Source organism: Rhincodon typus, chromosome 9 (assembly GCF_021869965.1).
Source record: "Rhincodon typus isolate 14 chromosome 9, sRhiTyp1.1, whole genome shotgun sequence".
NCBI lineage: Eukaryota > Metazoa > Chordata > Chondrichthyes > Orectolobiformes > Rhincodontidae > Rhincodon > Rhincodon typus.
The window spans coordinates 83,785,661-83,802,727 of record NC_063340.1 but is presented as its reverse complement, the minus strand read 5'-3'; the positions used below and the strand labels follow the sequence as shown (position 1 = coordinate 83,802,727).

The 17,067-nt window shown below is 46.4% G+C and overlaps 1 protein-coding gene across 1 annotated transcript; it reads left to right on the top strand.

Annotated features, from left to right (window-relative positions):
• Positions 1-2,126: 2,126 nt before the first annotated feature.
• Positions 2,127-16,760, top strand: LOC109914332 (dapper homolog 2-like). The gene is made up of 4 exons (XM_020513916.2): positions 2,127-2,542; positions 8,711-8,843; positions 13,760-14,062; positions 15,061-16,760. The coding sequence occupies exons 1-4, from the start codon at positions 2,297-2,299 to the stop codon at positions 16,386-16,388; spliced, it is 2,010 nt and encodes a 669-aa protein (XP_020369505.1). The 5' UTR covers positions 2,127-2,296; the 3' UTR covers positions 16,389-16,760.
• The last annotated feature ends 307 nt before the right edge of the window (positions 16,761-17,067 follow it).

Below are 17,067 nucleotides of genomic sequence, written 5' to 3'. Positions count from 1 at the left end.
ACTGGCACTAGGGGACAGTGACAAAACTAAGGAGCAGCCCATTAAGATTGAGATGTGGAAAAATGTTTTCTCTAAGAGGGCTGTGAGTCTTTGGAACTCTCTTTCCCAGATAGCTGGGGAGGCAGGGTGATTTAATATTCATAAGGCCTCTCCTTGGCAAAGAAGGAAGGTTAAAGAGAGGGGAGGGAGATAGATTGAAAAGTGGAGGCTGCAATAAGACCACCATGATCATATTGAGTAGCAGAGCAGGTACAAAGGGTCCAATGCTGCTTCTAATTTGTATGTTTCTATGTCTCGGGTCACCGTACAGAAACTGTGAAAATGCTGGAGCTTGAATAGTATCGAAGTCAATTAACCGCAGTAGGAGCTGCTGCAACATTTTTTATTGACCTGCACCGAGGGATCAGGAAAGTGAAGGTTCGCCAATATTCCGGATAATCAAGAGGTACACTATCGCCTTACCAAGCGAAGCTTCGAGGTATCAACATCCCTCAAAAATGAGTGAAAACATCAACACACTTCCTAAAATGAATGTAAAAACACGCAGAAAGTAATAGAAAGAAGTTATGTACATCACTTACATATTTAGGACTTAAATATTTAGACATGGTGTTAATGTAGGTTTTTTTGCCGGTTTAGCAAGAGTGCCGGTTGATTAAGGTATCGGTTAAAACAAAGTTCGCTGTAGTTGTTCTTCTGCATCAGTAGGTCTTGGAATCAAGACCCCGATCAGAAATGTGAGGGCGGAATCAATGCATCCAGTGCAGCACTGAAGGAAGAGATAACAAGATGTAGAGCTGGATGAACACAGCAGGCCAAGCAGCATCAGCGGAGCAGGAAAGCTGACATTTCAGGCCTAGACCCTTCTTCAGAAATGCCCATTTCTGAAGAAGGGTCTAGGCCCGAAACGTCAGCCTTCCTGCTCCTCGGCCTGCTGTGTTCATCCAGCTCTACACCTTGTTATCTCTTGCAAGGTAATGGGATTGTTATTCCAGGAATAACCAGGGGCTGTATTTGCTCAGTAACATCCTGATAGGGAGTTCACAGACTGGAGACGTTAACTCAGTTTCTCTCTCCACAGGTGCTGGCAGACCCGCTGAGTTTCTCCAGCAATTTCTGTTTTGATTCCATCAGCAGTATTTTGTTCTTTTTTTCATTATTTTCCAGTCGAAATGTTGTGCATCGAGGACTGATATAATATGACCAGAAGAAATCGGAGTGGGAGCAGGCCATTCGGCCCTTTTAACGTATTTTGTCAATCAGTAAGATCGCAGCTGAGCTGATGGTGGACTCAACTACTCCGTTGCCTGTCCCCATGCCCCCCGAATGTCTCGTTTATCAAAAAAATCCTTTCTCTCAGCCTTGAATATATTTAATGACCCGACTTCCTCTGATCCCTGGGGCAGAGTTCAAAGAGACTAACCACCTCCTCAGAGAGGAGAAACTCCTCATCACTGTCTTATTCAGAAAATGCCTCCCCCCACTTCCCAATAATAGATTCCCAGACACGGGATACGTTCTGTCATCCTCCACTATCAAATATATTCTGAAAGAATCTCCATATATGCCTATAATATCTCCATACGTTAAATGAGATGCATTTATATATAGATAACACAGTCAACTTACCTGCTCCTCTGATACTGCCTGACCTGCTGTGTTCCTCCAGCTCCACACTGTGTTATCTCTAACTCCAGCATCGGCAGTTTTTACTGTCTCTGCTTTTATAAATATCTCCATATAGTTCATTGGGACGCATATATATATTTATCTGAATGTTTATTAGGCTTCATATATATCTCCATAAAAGTTAAATAAGATGCATTTATATAATTCTTTATAGGTTAAGCGTGTGTATATGTGTTAAATAGGGATGCATATTATATATAATTTCATATAAGTTAAAAGTGTGTATATATTTTAGTTAGAATGTATATATATTTTATGATTTCATGCAGGTTAAACGTGTGTGTATATTTACAGGTTAAATAGGATGCATATGCAAAACAGCAGTGGAATTTCTGAAGTGAATTGGCGGGGAACTGATGACGATGAGAGTGTAAAACTAGTTTCACCAATTAAACGCTGCGCTATGAGAGAGGTTGTATTGGGTAGGGACTCAGATTGTCAGCGAGCACTTTGGAGGTGAAGTGATAAATAGTTGTCCCTCTATTGCACTCTGACTATTGAATGTGAGTCCTTTTGTGTGAGATTGAGAACAATCCTTCCTCTCTCTCTCTCTCTCTCTCTCTCTGGGCAGTCAGTCCGATCACTCACACCTCTCAGGAGCTGCAAGATGCTGAACAGGAGGCGCCGGTCCGTGCCTGCACCTTCGGCCGCCTTTGACCGCTGCCGGGCGGGGGAGAGGCTACAGGCGGCGCTGGCCGGGCTGCAGGAGCTGGAACTGTTGAAGGAGAGGCAGAGGGAGCTGGTGAAGGGGGCGCTGGAGACCGAGAGCCCTACAGCCAAGCTGGCCAACAGGCAGAGCTGCACCGAGGAGGCCAGGCTGGAAGCGACCCTGTGCTCTCTAAAGGAGCAACTGGTAAGCAACCGTCCTCAACAAAACTGTAACTGACAACTGCTCATTCCGAGTTTAACATTGTCCCAACTTTTTCAACCTCACATGATCTGACACTTATCCTTGTTTTCAGTTTTGTAGAGATCCCTACCCCGAACCTAGCGGTGGGGGGAGGGGGAGTTGGCAAGTGGCAAGGGTTAGAGAATTTAATAACTCATAAAAAGTTATTGATTTGGATTGGATGGTGCAGAGAGTTATCTAGCAAATAATTAAACCAGCTCCAAATCCTGCTGTGTTCAGCTTTCACTTACAGCAAGAGCTGATGTGAATACGGCGTACCTTAAAAAAAAGTACAATATCTGTTTCTAACGGTCATTGTATTTTCTAGTCAGCTGTATAGGGATGTTAATATACCCCTTTAGAACTATGTAGGACATGAACCCGGATCTCCCACCCTAGTTCTGAGGAAGGGTCACCGGTCCCGAAACGTTAACTCTGATTTCTCTCCACAGATGCTGCCAGACCTGCTGAGCTGTTCCAACAATTTCTGTTTCTGTCTCCCACTTCAGACGCTGGGACACTACTACTGTGTCACAAGAGGCTGCATCTTTTTTAAAAAATGATTGCTTTCAAAAGGTTGCATATAATCCCAACAAACAATGTGATCCATAATACGTAAAATGTATTTGTGCATGCATGGACTACTTATGCATGTAAGGATTATTGTCTGTTTGAAAAACAATTACAAACATATTCACATTTCATATATATGTCCAGAAGTAAGAATTGTTTATCTATTTACAACTTGTTTAAGAATTTTACAAACACGAGCAGTTGCTGTGCGTTAATGTTTAGGAGTTAAAAATACTTGTATGTCACTTTTATTTTTACCAGCATCATGATTACATTTAAAAGTTTTATAGCAATGTATTTTAGGATTAAATGCATTCATCTACACAAGAGTTTACAGTTAATTCTTGGTGTATTGGGGTTTTTCGCGGCTAATTTGATCCCCATGATCGATGTCTACATCAATTCTCAATCCACATTGAGACTGGGATACACATCCTGGCCTGACTTTCCACAGGTCGTCTGTCTGTGTTTAAAATATCAACAGCTCGTCAACCAAGTGTGAAAACGGGGCAGGTTGTTCCCTGTTCTGGTGTGACAATTTCTCTCTCTCTCTCCTCGGACTGCTGCTGAGGTCTCATTCAATGCAGATGTGAATTCCTCTCGAAGCCTCCCTCCTCTCTCTCTCTACAAACCCCCGAGGGGACGTCTCGTCTTGTTCCGGGGGGCCCCACCGCCAAACACCAAATAGACTTTGCATATTTCGAGATTGTTATTTCACCAGAAGGCAGACTTGCATTTGCAAAACGCCTTCAACACCACCGCCCTCTTCCCCCCCACCCCCAACTCCCGGCTAAGGCCATTTTCCAGGGGGTCGCCGTTGTAAAATGGGAAACGTCGCAACCGATCTTGCACAGCAAGATCCCACAAGCAAACGGCAATAGATCAGATTATCTGAGTCGGTGGTGTTGGTCAGGAGATAAATATTAGCCAGGAGTCGAGGGATGACTGCCCTTCTTTGAAACACATGTAAATACACAGCTTAGGTGCAGAAATTGGCCATTCGACCCCTTCAGCCTGCTCTCCCATTCAATAGCTGACCAGAATGTTTCAAAGGGTTTGGGGAGGGACGTGGCCGTTGATTCAAGGCCCCTTTTACATTAGACCAGAAGATAAGATAAAGATGTTAAGGAAATCAAACAGAGGAGGAAATCCTCCTTGAGAAGAATGCGGTATTGAAGAGGAGGGAGTGACCATGGTAAATAGCAGTGGTACCTGTTAATTAAAGGTAAACTGGGAACAATTGACTTCAAGTCAAATCCCCCTCCTTGACTGGGTCTGTCTGACTAAAATGCTATGGTTTGATAATGGTGTGTTTCCAGTTAGTGAGGACTCCTATTCATAAAGAGATCAGTGTCACAGGCTTTGAAAAGATATCATTTCCCCTTTGTTCTAGGTTCATAGCTTTCTCTGTCTCTGTGTCAGTCATTTATTCCCCCTTTGAACTTTTCCAAAGGTGCTCTTATGATGACCCTCTCATAACTTTCCCTGAATGAGCTGGGGCAAGCTGAATATTGGCAGTACAGCCTCACCGTCTGAATCATGAGATCCCGAGTCCAAGCCTCATGCTAGGACATGAGCACAAAATCAAGGCAGACGCTCCAGTGCAGTGGGGGAGGTGATGACCTAGTGGAATTATTGCTGGATTATTAATCCAGAGACCCAGCTAATGTCATGGGTCCTGGATTCAAATCTCATCAGGGCAGATGGTGGAATTTGAATTCCGTTTTTAAAAATATGGAATTAAGAGTCTCATGATGAATCTATTGTTAAGAAAGATCCACCTGGTTCACTAATGTCCTTTAGAGAAGGAAACTGCCATCCTTACCTGAGATAGTAGGAACTGCTGATGCTGGAGAATCTGAGGTAACAAGGTGTAGAGCTGGATGAACACAGCAGGCCAAGCAGCGTCAGAGGAGCAGGAAGAAGAAGGGTCCAGACCCGAAAAGTCAGCTTTCCTGCTCCTCTGATGTTGCTTAGCCTGCTGTGTTCATCCAGCTCTACACCTTGTTATCTGCCATCCTTACCTGGTCTGGCCTACATGTGACTCCAGACCCACAGTGACGTGGTTGTCTCTTAACTGCCCTGTGGGCAATAAATGCTGACCTAGCCAGTGACACCCACATCCCAAGAAAAGCACTGAGGGTGTGCTGCACTGCTGGTGGTATTGGCTTGCAGATGAAGCATTAAAATCAAGGCTCTGCTTGCCTCCTCTGGTGTATTGAGAGAATCGGTGACACTATTTTGAAGAAGAGCTGGTGTCCCGACCAACGATTATCCCTAGATCAACTTCTGAAAGCCAGGTGATCTGGTTGTCACCGTTTGATCTGTTGTGTTTTCTTTGGGATCTTGCAATTTGTCTGCCACCAATCCTCCATGGCCACTATTTTTGAAAGGTTTCCATTGGTTTTAAAATGGGCTTTGAGGTATCTGATGGTCAAGAAGGGCGTCACATAGGTTCAAGTCTTTCTTTAAATGTTGACATTGAGGGGCATCTGTTCAGCAAGTCTGATCTTACCCTTGTAACTCATGCTTACGTTTTCTGTAAGAGAGTGCTTATTTTTAAAAAAAAGTATTTATATGGAGCCTCAGGGATTCCCTGAATTACTTCACAGCCAATGAGGTATACCGAAGGTGTAATCGGTGTGGTGGTGGAGGGAAATATGACAGCCAAATGATGCACAGCAAGGTCCCACAAACAATAGGATGCTCCAGACAACTGCCCCGCTCTTTGACCCCTGGGCAGTAGCTAGGAAAGGGGTCACCAAATAACAAGTCAGTAGTGACTGCCACTTCATAATCCTGGGGCTCTGAGGACCAGCCCCTTTGGTGCCACAGAAGATGCCTTTGAAATGGCTGGCACTGTGTGTGGCATTTTGGGATTCATGTGGGCAGTAGGGAGTAGGCTGCAAGAGCAAGAGGTGAAACAAAGTCTGATTCTAGTGACTGAGGTGACACAAAATCATAGAAACTTAGAAAATAGGAATTGTAGGCCATTCGGCCCTTCAAGCCTGCAGCACCATTCATTAAAATCATGTCTGATCATCCAGCTCAGTACCCTGTTCCCGCTTTTTCCTTGGAACAAGAAATGTTAAAGGGAGATTTATGAAGAGATTCTCAGAAATACAGAGAGCAGCTAGGGGCAGAAGGAGGTTAGCAGACACTCTGGAGGGGAAAAATGAGGTGCATTTTAAAAAAATATTTAGTCAGTGAATTGCTGTAATCTAGAGTGTGATGCCTAAAAGTGTTGGAAATGGATTCTGTCGAGACTTTTAAAAGGAATTCAATCTGTATTCACTGAGGAACGATTATCAGGGTCACTGACAAAGAGATGGGAAGTTGGGGACTAACCGGATTGCTCCTTCAAAGAGCTGGCACAGGAGCACTGGGCTGAATGGCCTCCTTAGTGTGAAATGAAGCTTCATTCCCCCTGGAACCTGGAGTGTGACGAGGTCGTGGGTCACACAGACAGATTTCTTTTTGCTTTCATCTTCCTTGTGTCAGTTTTTAACTGCAACACATGGAGAGCACTCTCTTGCTCTGTCTTCACACGCAGGTCTGGGAAGCTATAATTATTGGAAACTAAATCGTTGCACATTGCATAATCACAATTAATGTCTTTGTTTTTCTTGAAATGCCTGAAATGAGATCTTTTTACAATCTGCTGAATTATCAATGACTGCTGTATATCTTTATGACCACTCTTATGTGAGCTACTGCCATTAATCCAGACAGTCTAAGACTTTGGCTCCACATCAGTCACTTCCTTGATGTGGATTTGGATTGTCGTGAAACTGTAAATGCAAGTCAAAAAATAAATCACTTCAGACGCTGTCATCCGAGGAAGTAATTGCATCTCCATTTTCCTTCTCAGTCAAGCAACGATATATCCAGATTGTGTTTTTAAAACAGTAAGTTCTTGACTACTTTCTTGGTGCGGATGTTCCCCAGTTGGGTGGTCAGCTGTGTGTGGATCAGACAGCACTTGTGCGCTGCACTGTACCCCCTTTCATGCGACATGGAAGGTTTCAGTTGTGGTTTCTAATGGATGGCTCTATTGCCTCTGAGTCTGAGGTCTGCTCAGGAGACTTGAGAACAAATCTTTCCCAGAGCAGTAGCGAGGGAGTGTTGCTCTCTCGGAGGTGCCATCTTTCTGGGTGAGATATTAAACCCTTTGCCCATAAAAGATTTGCCAGTCCTTTCAGCAGAAGTAAGATGTTGAGGAGCCTTGACAGAGTATGTATGGAAAAGCCATTTCCCCTCATGGGGAATCTGGGGGGGAGGTGTCAATGTTTTTAAAAGAAGGGGGTCGCCCATTTGACACCAAGATAAGGAGAAAACGTTTCCCAAGACGGTCACGTGTCTTTGGAACTCTCTGCCATAAGACATAGGAGGCAGAAGTAGGCCATTCAGCCCATCAACTGTGCTCTACACTCCTCAAAAGGTGTTCAAAGCCGAGCCTTTGAGTATTTTTAGTGCAGAGATAGATGTATTCATGTCGTCAGGACAAGTTGGGGATGCAGTGTGTTCAGATCAGCCGTGATCTTATTTAATGGGCGAGCAAGCTTGAGGGAATGAGTGGCCTATCTCTGCTCCTATTTCGTACGTTTGTATTTGAAGAAGAGCAGAAGGGTTTCTCTGGAGTGTACTCCAGGCAACCAATATCGCTGAGAATGGATGTGTTATTAACCCATGGCTGTATATAAAAGCAAGTTGGTGTTGTGGAGGAGCTTGCTGTCTGCAAATTGGCTGCCGCTTTTGCGACATTACAGCAGCAACTCTAGTTTCTCGGCTGTAAGACACTGATATATCCTGAGGTTGCTTATAAGCGAGACATAAATGCAAATTTCTGTTGCATCTTTTTGTAGAGTGGTAAGGAATCTATGGGGAAGCAGGAATCTGGGGGTTTTGTGAACAGCTTTCACTCTCCCTGCCTTGTATGTTCCGAGTTCCACAGTTTTCGCAGGTAGAAGGGAGGCAATGGGAGCCATCATTGCAGTTTTAGCAGGAGATGTAATAGCATCAGAACTGTTGTGGAGTCATTCCTCAGACAGATGCCATGATGGAGGAACCATCATGGTCCAGGTTGATGGACTGAACTGCCTTTTTTGTTGTTTCAAAGCTACACTATTCATAAAGTTTGTTACATGAAGATTCAAAGTTGACCTTCTATAAAAGACAATGTATTTCCTGTAGTACAGTAAGTTGCACTCTGAGATTGATTTGTGGTGTATAAGTCAAATATAAGTTGACCTCATTAGAATTTAGGAAAGAAAAGAGTCATTTTGTACTTAGTATTGATTCTAGTTTCTCTCTCCACAGATGCTTCTCGGTATTCTGAGTTCCTCCAGTACTTTCAGACTTTCATTTACTTACAGTTTACACGTTTGATACTGAGGAGGAATCCTCTTGATGTTCATCCATTTATATGACACTGTATTGTACACCATGGCCACCCATTAACATAAAATAGCAGAAATCATTCTGTGTCGCTGAAAGTTAATGCTGGAACTTTTCAAAATTCTGTTTTGTTTGAGTAAAAGGCTTTTGTTTGCTTTCCAGTCACATTTAAGGAAGCAAGATGCGGGGCTGAAAATTCATCTGCAGCAATTGGACCATCAGATCAGTGAGCTCAAGCTCGATGTGAACAAGGCTTCCCCTGAGCAACCAGAGAGTGACAGCAGGCCAAGTTCCGGTAACATTCTCCTGATGTAGCATTAATGTTGCAGAACCCAGAGGTGCCAGGACTTCCTTGGATTTGGGTGCCTGTGTGGTGGGGCAGACTGTTTTTCAGAAACCTGCAAAAGGGAGGAGGCTACTCAGCCCCCATTGAGCCTCTCACACCTGCTGTGATGAGGTGGTGCCCAAGTGGTATTACTGCTGGGCTATTATTCCAGAGGCCTATGGGAGACCTAGGTTCAAACCCTGTCATGGCAGGATTCAGTAAATATCTGGATTTAACAGTCTAGTGATGATCATGAAACTGTGGAGGCGGGGGAGTAGTCTCGGCTGGCTCACTAATGTCCTTTAGGAGTGGAACTTGCTGTGCTTATCCGGTCTGGCATCCCTGTAACACCCACACCCTGTGAATAAATAATGGAAACAAAAAATAGATCATGGCTAAACATGCCTAATATATTTATATATACGTACATATCAATCTGTATCTTAAACATCATCTACCTGCCTTAGTCCCATAAACCCAACAGTAGCCACTTACTGGTAAGATACTCCCTGGTTGTGTGTTGCAACATTTTTGAATTTCATCATCATGGAGATGATGTCTCCAATTATCGATGAGTCTAAAAGGAGGTGTCATAACTATAAGACAGTCACTAATAATAAATTTGTGGAAAATGTCCTTATGTAGATCTCAACTCTGGATTCCCTTATGTACCTCCTTTTGAGACAGTTGTTAAAACCTATCCCTTTCAACAATTAAAAAAATTAAACTAAAAATTCTACTTTTTTTATCACCTTATTTTTCTTACCTGATCTACTCTTTCTTTAAAATTCTTCTACTTAAGCATTTGTCACTCTTTGCCAAAGATATTGCTGCCAGTCCATATGCATATGCCAGCAGGTGCAGCCAAAGTAGCACAACAGAGAAAAGCCTTGGGGGTTGGGGGCGGGGGGCGTGGTTCATGATGTTAAAGGCACTATATACACAGAAGTTGTTGTTGTTGCTGTTGCTGAAAGTGTTGAGAATGTGAAACTTGCTACTGCTTGGAATAGCGTCGGTGCATTTAAGGATAGGTGCAGGAGAGAGAGAAAAGGTATGACCAGTTATGGTGGTGGCGTGAGAGGAGGCTGGTGTGAAGTATAGCTACCAGCATGGACCAGATGGGCCGAATGGCCTGTTTACAAATTCTTTCATGGGATGTGCATATTACTGGCAAGACCAGTGTCCTAATTGCCTTGAATTTAGTGCCCTGCTGGGTTGGGTGTTGGGCAGAGGACAGTTAAGAATCAACCATATTATTGTGGGTCTGGAGTCACATGTAGGCCAGACCAGGTGAGGAAGGCAGATTTCCTTCCTTATAGGACATTAGTGAACAGGTTTTACTGACAATCATAGTTTCATGGTCACCAACACCAAGGATTTATAGGATATATATTTATAATTATTTTCTAACCAACCTGTTCAGAGATGCTCTTGCACACCTCTGTGGGGCAGGTGGGATTTGAACCTGGGTCTGCTGGCTCAGAGGTAGGGACAGATTTATGACCTGAGTATAAATTCTATCAGCTGTCATGATGGGATTTGAATCCATGCCCCTAGAACATTGGGCTGGCCTTCTGGATTACCAGCTCAGTGACATCAAGACCATCACTCCCTCTTCCTGGCTTTATCCTTTTTCTTTGTGAGTCAACCTGGATTAGAAAATAAATAGGTTGGCAATTTATTGCTGTGTGCCCTGTGTACTGCAAGTATCTTGCTTTGGAAGGGTAACATTCAGACCAACACTGGACTCCCCCTGTTGAATAACTAATGCAACAGCACGATGGCATGTGCTGACCGCAATCGGTTTGTACGAGTGTTGATATGAATATATCACCTTCCCTAACCTGGTGTATTTGTACTATAGCATCTCCCAGTCCATTAAGAAATGCTGTTGCTGCCCGAGAGCTGTTCCTGTTTTACAAATTTCTCTGATTGCTACGTTCCTTCCACTTTAGCTGGAGAGTATCTAGTGCCTGGCTAATCCTAAACCCCATACACCCCCCAACTCTGATAGTCCCACTCCAGCAGAACAGTTGAAACACACGGTTTAGGAGCAAGGGGAGGCCACTCTGCCCGTTGAGCCAGTTGTACCATTCAACAAGATCACAGCTGATCTGCATATTAGGTTTATAGCAACAGTCAGTTCCTTTTATACAAAGGGTCACATCTCTTCATTGAATCATACAGCACGGAAACAGACCCTTCGGTTCAACTCATCCGTGCCTACCAAGTTGCCCAAGCTAAACTAGTCCCACTTGCCTGTGTTTGGCCCGCAAACCTCTAAACCATTCCCATTCATGTCCCTGTCCAAATTCATGTCCCTATTTCATGTTGAACAGTCAATTTAAGCCAGCACCCAGTTGGGGTCACCTTGTGCGATACTGTTCTCAGGCTGTGAGGATTTGCCCCAGCTCCTTGAGACTTGAATATAGGAATAGAAGTAGGCCATTCAGCCCTCAATACAATGATGGCTGATAGAACACCTTAAATGCTTTTCTTCACCCCATCTCCATAACCCTGTACCTGATGGCTTCTAATTCATCTTTGATCTCAGTGATGTTGCATCTATTTTATCTTCCATCGTACCTATTGACTAATTCCCATCATCATCACCCTGAGAATTAATGTTTCCCCCACCTCTGATCATCTGGTTTAAACTCTCTTTATATTATCAACTGTCTTTGCTGTCTCTCCAGCACAGAATTGGCCATTTGATCTTTGAGACTGTACCAGCTCTCGGGCAGAGATTTTGATCGTAGCTCCTGTTTTCTTTCATCTTTGACTCAGTCAACGCCTCGAACTGAATTAATTCTCCAATTCCCATTTTGAAATTATTGATGGCAAACATTTCTACACCAATTGGGATAGAGCATTCCAGATCCCAAGAGCTCTTGAGGGGGAAGAATGTCTTTTTAGTCTGCCCTCTGGATATTTTATCAATTTATTTTGAATCCTTGACCTCAGTTCTTCCCCCTCTACTTTATCTCTCTAGGATTAACCTACCTCTTGTCTGCAGCTTTTCTAGAGCAAGTTTGTGTGAACTGAGCTTGGTCTCCTCAGCCTGGTCTTCATTGTGGATCAGGCTGTTAACCTTGAAATCCTGTTAATATTTGGAATGTGACCAATTCTATCTTGGCTCCCTCTCCCAATCTCTCCCAGTTTTCTACATTTGTGGGGTAAGGAGTGAGATGAAATTGGGTTAGAATGTTCTTGTGTGGAGCCTGAATGCTGGCATGCTGTAATTAGGCAGAATGGCCTGTCCTCTGATACAAACTTAGTCAATACCTTTACATTTCTCGGTATTTTCTCTTCCAATTGTAAAACTGATCCAGATTTGTTTGCAAGCCTCTTGCGCATCCAATGTACACTTGGTACATTTCTAACATATCCTTTTAACTTTTAATTTTTCCATATTTTATGGAAGGATACAGTCACATTGAAAAGGGTTCTTGTGGCACAGTGGGTAGTGTCCTTACCTCTGAGCCAGAAGGTTCAGATTCATAACCCACCTGCTCTAGAGTTGTCATAACATTTCTGAACAGGTTGATTAAAATGATTATCATAGAACCCTTACAGTGTGGAAGCAGGCCATTTGGCCTATCAAGTCCATGCTGACCCGCTGAAGAGCAACTCAATCCCCCATCCTATCCCCACATTTCCCTTGGCTAACCCACCTAGCCTGCATATCCCTGGACAATATAGACAACTTAGCCTGGCCAATCCACCTAATGGGCACATCCTTTGATTGTGGGGGAAAATGGCAACACCCAGAGGGAACATGCAAACTCCACACACAGTCACCCAAGGCTGGAATTGAACCCAGGTCCCTGGTGCTGTGAGGTAGCAGTGCTAACCACTGAGCCACCGCAACTATATTTGCTTTGGAAGGGCTACAATGAAGGTTTATTAAAGAGGTCCCTGGGATGAGCAGGTTCCTCTATGACTGAAATGATGGCTCAAGATTCCCTGGAGTTCAGAAGAATGAGAGGTAATCTCATTGAAACGTTGACAATCCTGAAGGGAATCCACAGTGGGGTCTCTGAGAGACTGTTTCCACTGGTCATGGAATCTAAACACAGAGATGTGGTCTCAGGATAAAGAACCAATGATTTTGTCTGAGATGAGGAGAAATTTCATCACTCGAAAGGTATAATATCTTTGGAATTCTGTAGCCCCCAGAAGGATGCTGCATTGTTGAATCTATTTATGCCTGGATAGACAGAATGTTTCTCTCTCAGGGAATTGCAGGATATGGCGAGCAGGCAGGAAAAGACATTTTGATGTTAAAGATCAGCCATGATTGTATTGAATGTTGGATCAGTCTCAATGGGTTGGATATTGCTCCTATTTCTTGTTGTTTTGGTGTTTATTTTTCTGATTTAACAGGTCGTTGAACTGAAATGAGGGGAGGTGGTGATGGATTGGTAATGTCGTGAGGCTGGCAACCCATAAACCTCAGGCCCACGTTCTGGGGACGTGTGTTCAAATCCCACTGTAGCAGATGGTGAAATCTGAATTCAGTCAAAAAGTCTGGGTTAAAAAGTTAGTCTAATGGACAGTCAGTTGTTATAAAAACCCATCAGGGTTCATTCATGTCCTTTTTAGGGAAGGAAATCTTCCACCCTTATGGTCTGGCCTATATGTGCCTCCAGACCCACAGCAATTAGGGATGGGCAATAAATGTTGGCCTAGCCAGCAACGCCCTCATCCTGTGAATGAATTTTTTTAAAAAAACACTCTCCTTACTCTCTTGCCTCACCCCAGGGATAACGCCTGAACCTCTGAGTGTTTGTAGACATAGTCCCTGTTTCATCTCAATAATCAGCTATGCTTTGCTCTCTTTGTGATGTTGTGGTTCTGAGTGTGATTTGGTTTCCGCTCCACAGGGTTTTATGAACTCAGTGACGGAGGGTCCTGCTCCCTGTCCACCTCGTGCACTTCCATGTCCAGTGAGTGTACCTCACCGTCGCTGGGCAGCCTGTTGTACTGCAGCCACCCGGCCGAGACAAGGGCCCTGAGGTCAGAGGTACGGCCTCGTTCGGCCGATGAGCTCACCGTGCAGTTGGCAGCCTTCAAGCAGCAAGGTCCTGGCAAACGGCCGGGGGGAGGCATCCGAACCAGTGCCGAGCTGCTTCCCGGCTTCCACCTCGCCAGGCTCGGGGTCCCTAGGCAGAGACCAGTCTCTACAGGTACTTGGGATCTTCCCTGCCCCACGGACAAAGGGGTGTAGGGGACTGACTGATGCAGAGTACTGGGCTGATATCAGAGAAGGTTCACCAGGCTGATCCTGGTATGGAGGGGACTGTCTTATGAGGAGAGGTTGAGTGGATTGGGCCTATACCCTTCGGTAGGAGAATGAGAGTTGACCTTGTTGAAACGTACGGGATTCTTAAAGGACTTGACGGAGCAGCTGTGGAAAGTTGGTCCTGGACTGTCCCGCAAGGAGAAACCAAGGGAATAATCTCAGAATAAGGGGTGACAGAGATGAGGAGGAATTTCTTCTCTCAGACGGTAGGGAATCTGTGGAGTTCTTTACCACAGAGGGCTGTTGAGGCTGGGTCATTAAGTATATTCAGGGCTGAGATAGACAGATGTTCAATCAGTAATTGAATCATGGATTATGGGGAAAAGGCAGGAAAGTGGAGTTGAGGATTATCAGACCAGGCAATAAATGACGGGGCAGACTTGATGGGCCGAATGGTCTAGTTCTGCTCTTGCATCTGGTGGTCTCATGGATCGGGGGTCTGGGTGGATGGGGAAATGGTACAGGGGTGGGGTGATGAGGAGATGGCGGCGCGCAGGTATCGGGCTGGGGGGGTGGTGGACAATGGATGAGTGGGTGAGAGATTCTGACTGTTGTGGGGGGTGCTGGTGGGTGGTTGGTGAGAGGGGGTGGAAACCGACTGTTGGAGGGGGGTGGGTTTAAGGTTGGGTAACAGGAGACTTGCGGGGTGGGGGTGGAATCTTGCACACTGTTTGTGAGGGGGGTGGGAATGACCTTCGTGGTGTGGGGTGCAGGGGATGTGTGGGTGGATGGGGTAATACCTCTGTGGGGGTTGGGTGGGGTGAGAGAGGGAGGGATATATTGAAGGGCTAGAGGTTCAGCAGCTTGTGGGAGTGGGGGGGCACAAAGTGAACACTGGTGCAAGCCATATGACATGCCTTGTTTCTCCCATCTGTCATCCAGGGGACCTGGAGAGGTTGGCACCATGGCAGGTAACATCTGCAGGCATATCCGACTGGAAGCTGCCTCTGCCCCCCTCTGCCGGGAGTGAGCTCTGCCTCCTTGCTCCGCGTCGGAACTTCCAGTGCGACCTGATCTCCGAGGACAGCAGCGATGTCTACACGTACCCCAGCCCCCTTCACGCCGTGGCTTTGCAGAGCCCCCTGTTCTACCCCGTGGAGCGGGCGGTCAGCGTGGATGACGGGCCCCCCGTGGGCCGTAGCGGTGGTCTGCAGCCACAGGGGCCGCTTCTGTCCAAAACTGGAGCCGTCTGCCTCAAGGAAGGATCTCCACCTCAGGCCACTGCTGGAGAGGGAGAGCCCAAACCAAGAGCAAGAGCCACCATGTTGGAGAAGGAGCAGGCATGGTGTGTCATGGCCTCGCAGAAGGAGGAGCCTGTGAGGCCTGTCGGCCTGCAGCGGGCTAGCAGCTGCAGGGCTGTAGGACGTCCAGCAGGAAGCACTGGATTGAAGTCCCAGAGGGCTAATGGTTGGCCCCCTATCCCACCCCTGGGTTGGGAGGGGCTAGAGGCTGGGGTCGATGTCCCGTTTGGGTTGGTGGTGCCCACTATTACTTCAGGGACTCGGTCAGGCCTCACCAGGCACGGTGGTCTGGAGCCCGGCATTGACCCCCTGCACAGGACTGGCTGGAGGCCAGAGGTCAGGCCAGGGAGGGGCAAGAGCGGGTTCGCTCATGCCCAGTTTGTGCCCGCAGAGCCCCGGCTCCGGCTGCAGGTCAGCAAGATCCAAGTGGCCAGAACCGAGCGGATGGTCAGTGGTGAGTCAACGTGGGCAGTTAAGAGACCAGGTGCTCGAGGGTCGATGGCCGTGGCTGAGGAGGGCCCTGGCAGTGGGCGTGCGGCTGGCACAGGGGGCCTCCGAGCTCCGGGCCGCCAGGAGTTCCAGGGCCGGGCCCAGCGGCTGAGGGCAGGCAGGCACCGGGGGCAACGGGCAGGGCTGAGGGCACGGACCCCTCCTCGCTCCCACTCCCACCCCCGCAGCGAGTCGGATGGCTCAGAGTATTCGGCTGAATGCGCCTCCCTGTTCCACTCCACCGTCGCCGAGAGCAGTGAGGGCGACGGCAGCGAGTACACGGCTAACCGTTTCGGGGACAGCGAGTCGAGTGGGAGCGAGGGCCGAGGGCACAGGGTCGCCCTGGTCTGGCCTCGGGCCTCAGGCGGGCGGCACCTCCCCGCAGAGGCCAGAGTTTGTCGTATCAAGGCATCGAAAGCTCTGAGGAAAAAGATCCGGAGATTCCAACCTGAATCCTTAAAAGTTATGACCATGGTTTAGGGAGGTCAGGAGGAAACGTAACCCTAGGCCTCTCCCCGTGGAGACTGGGCACTGGGCCCTAGGCCTCTCCCCGTGGAGACTGGGCACTGGGCCCTAGGCCTCTCCCCGTGGAGACTGGGCACTGGGCCGTAGGCCTCTCCCCATGGACATGTCTTGACAAAATAAGAGGTTACCTTTTTAAAAGAAGAGATGATGATCTGGTGGTACTGTCGATCGCTTATTAACCTAGAGATTGAGGTAGTGTTCTGGGGTTTGGCTTCAAAAACAGATAATGATTTGAACTCAATAAAAATCCGTAATGAAGTGACTAATGATGACCATGTCAGAAAATTCATTTGGTTTTGTCCTTTAGAGAAGGAAATCTGCCTTCCTTACCCGGTTCGGCCTACATGTGACTCCAGACCCACAGGGACTCTGGGCAGTAAATGCTGGTCGACCCTTATCCTGTGAATAAATTTTAAAAAGTGAGAGCAGTTTCTAGCTGCGAACTGTAAATGACCCCGGCGTGGCAGGGCTCCTGGGATGAATCACTCAGTGGGTCTAGTCTTATGTGACTTGTCTTTGTACTCTGTATAATAACTTTTACTGTTGTAAGGACGCTGTGTAACAATAAGAATAAAAATATTCTTTTCTGTGCTTAAGAGTTGATCCTTTTTTGCTTTTTGAGTTTCGGTGCTCA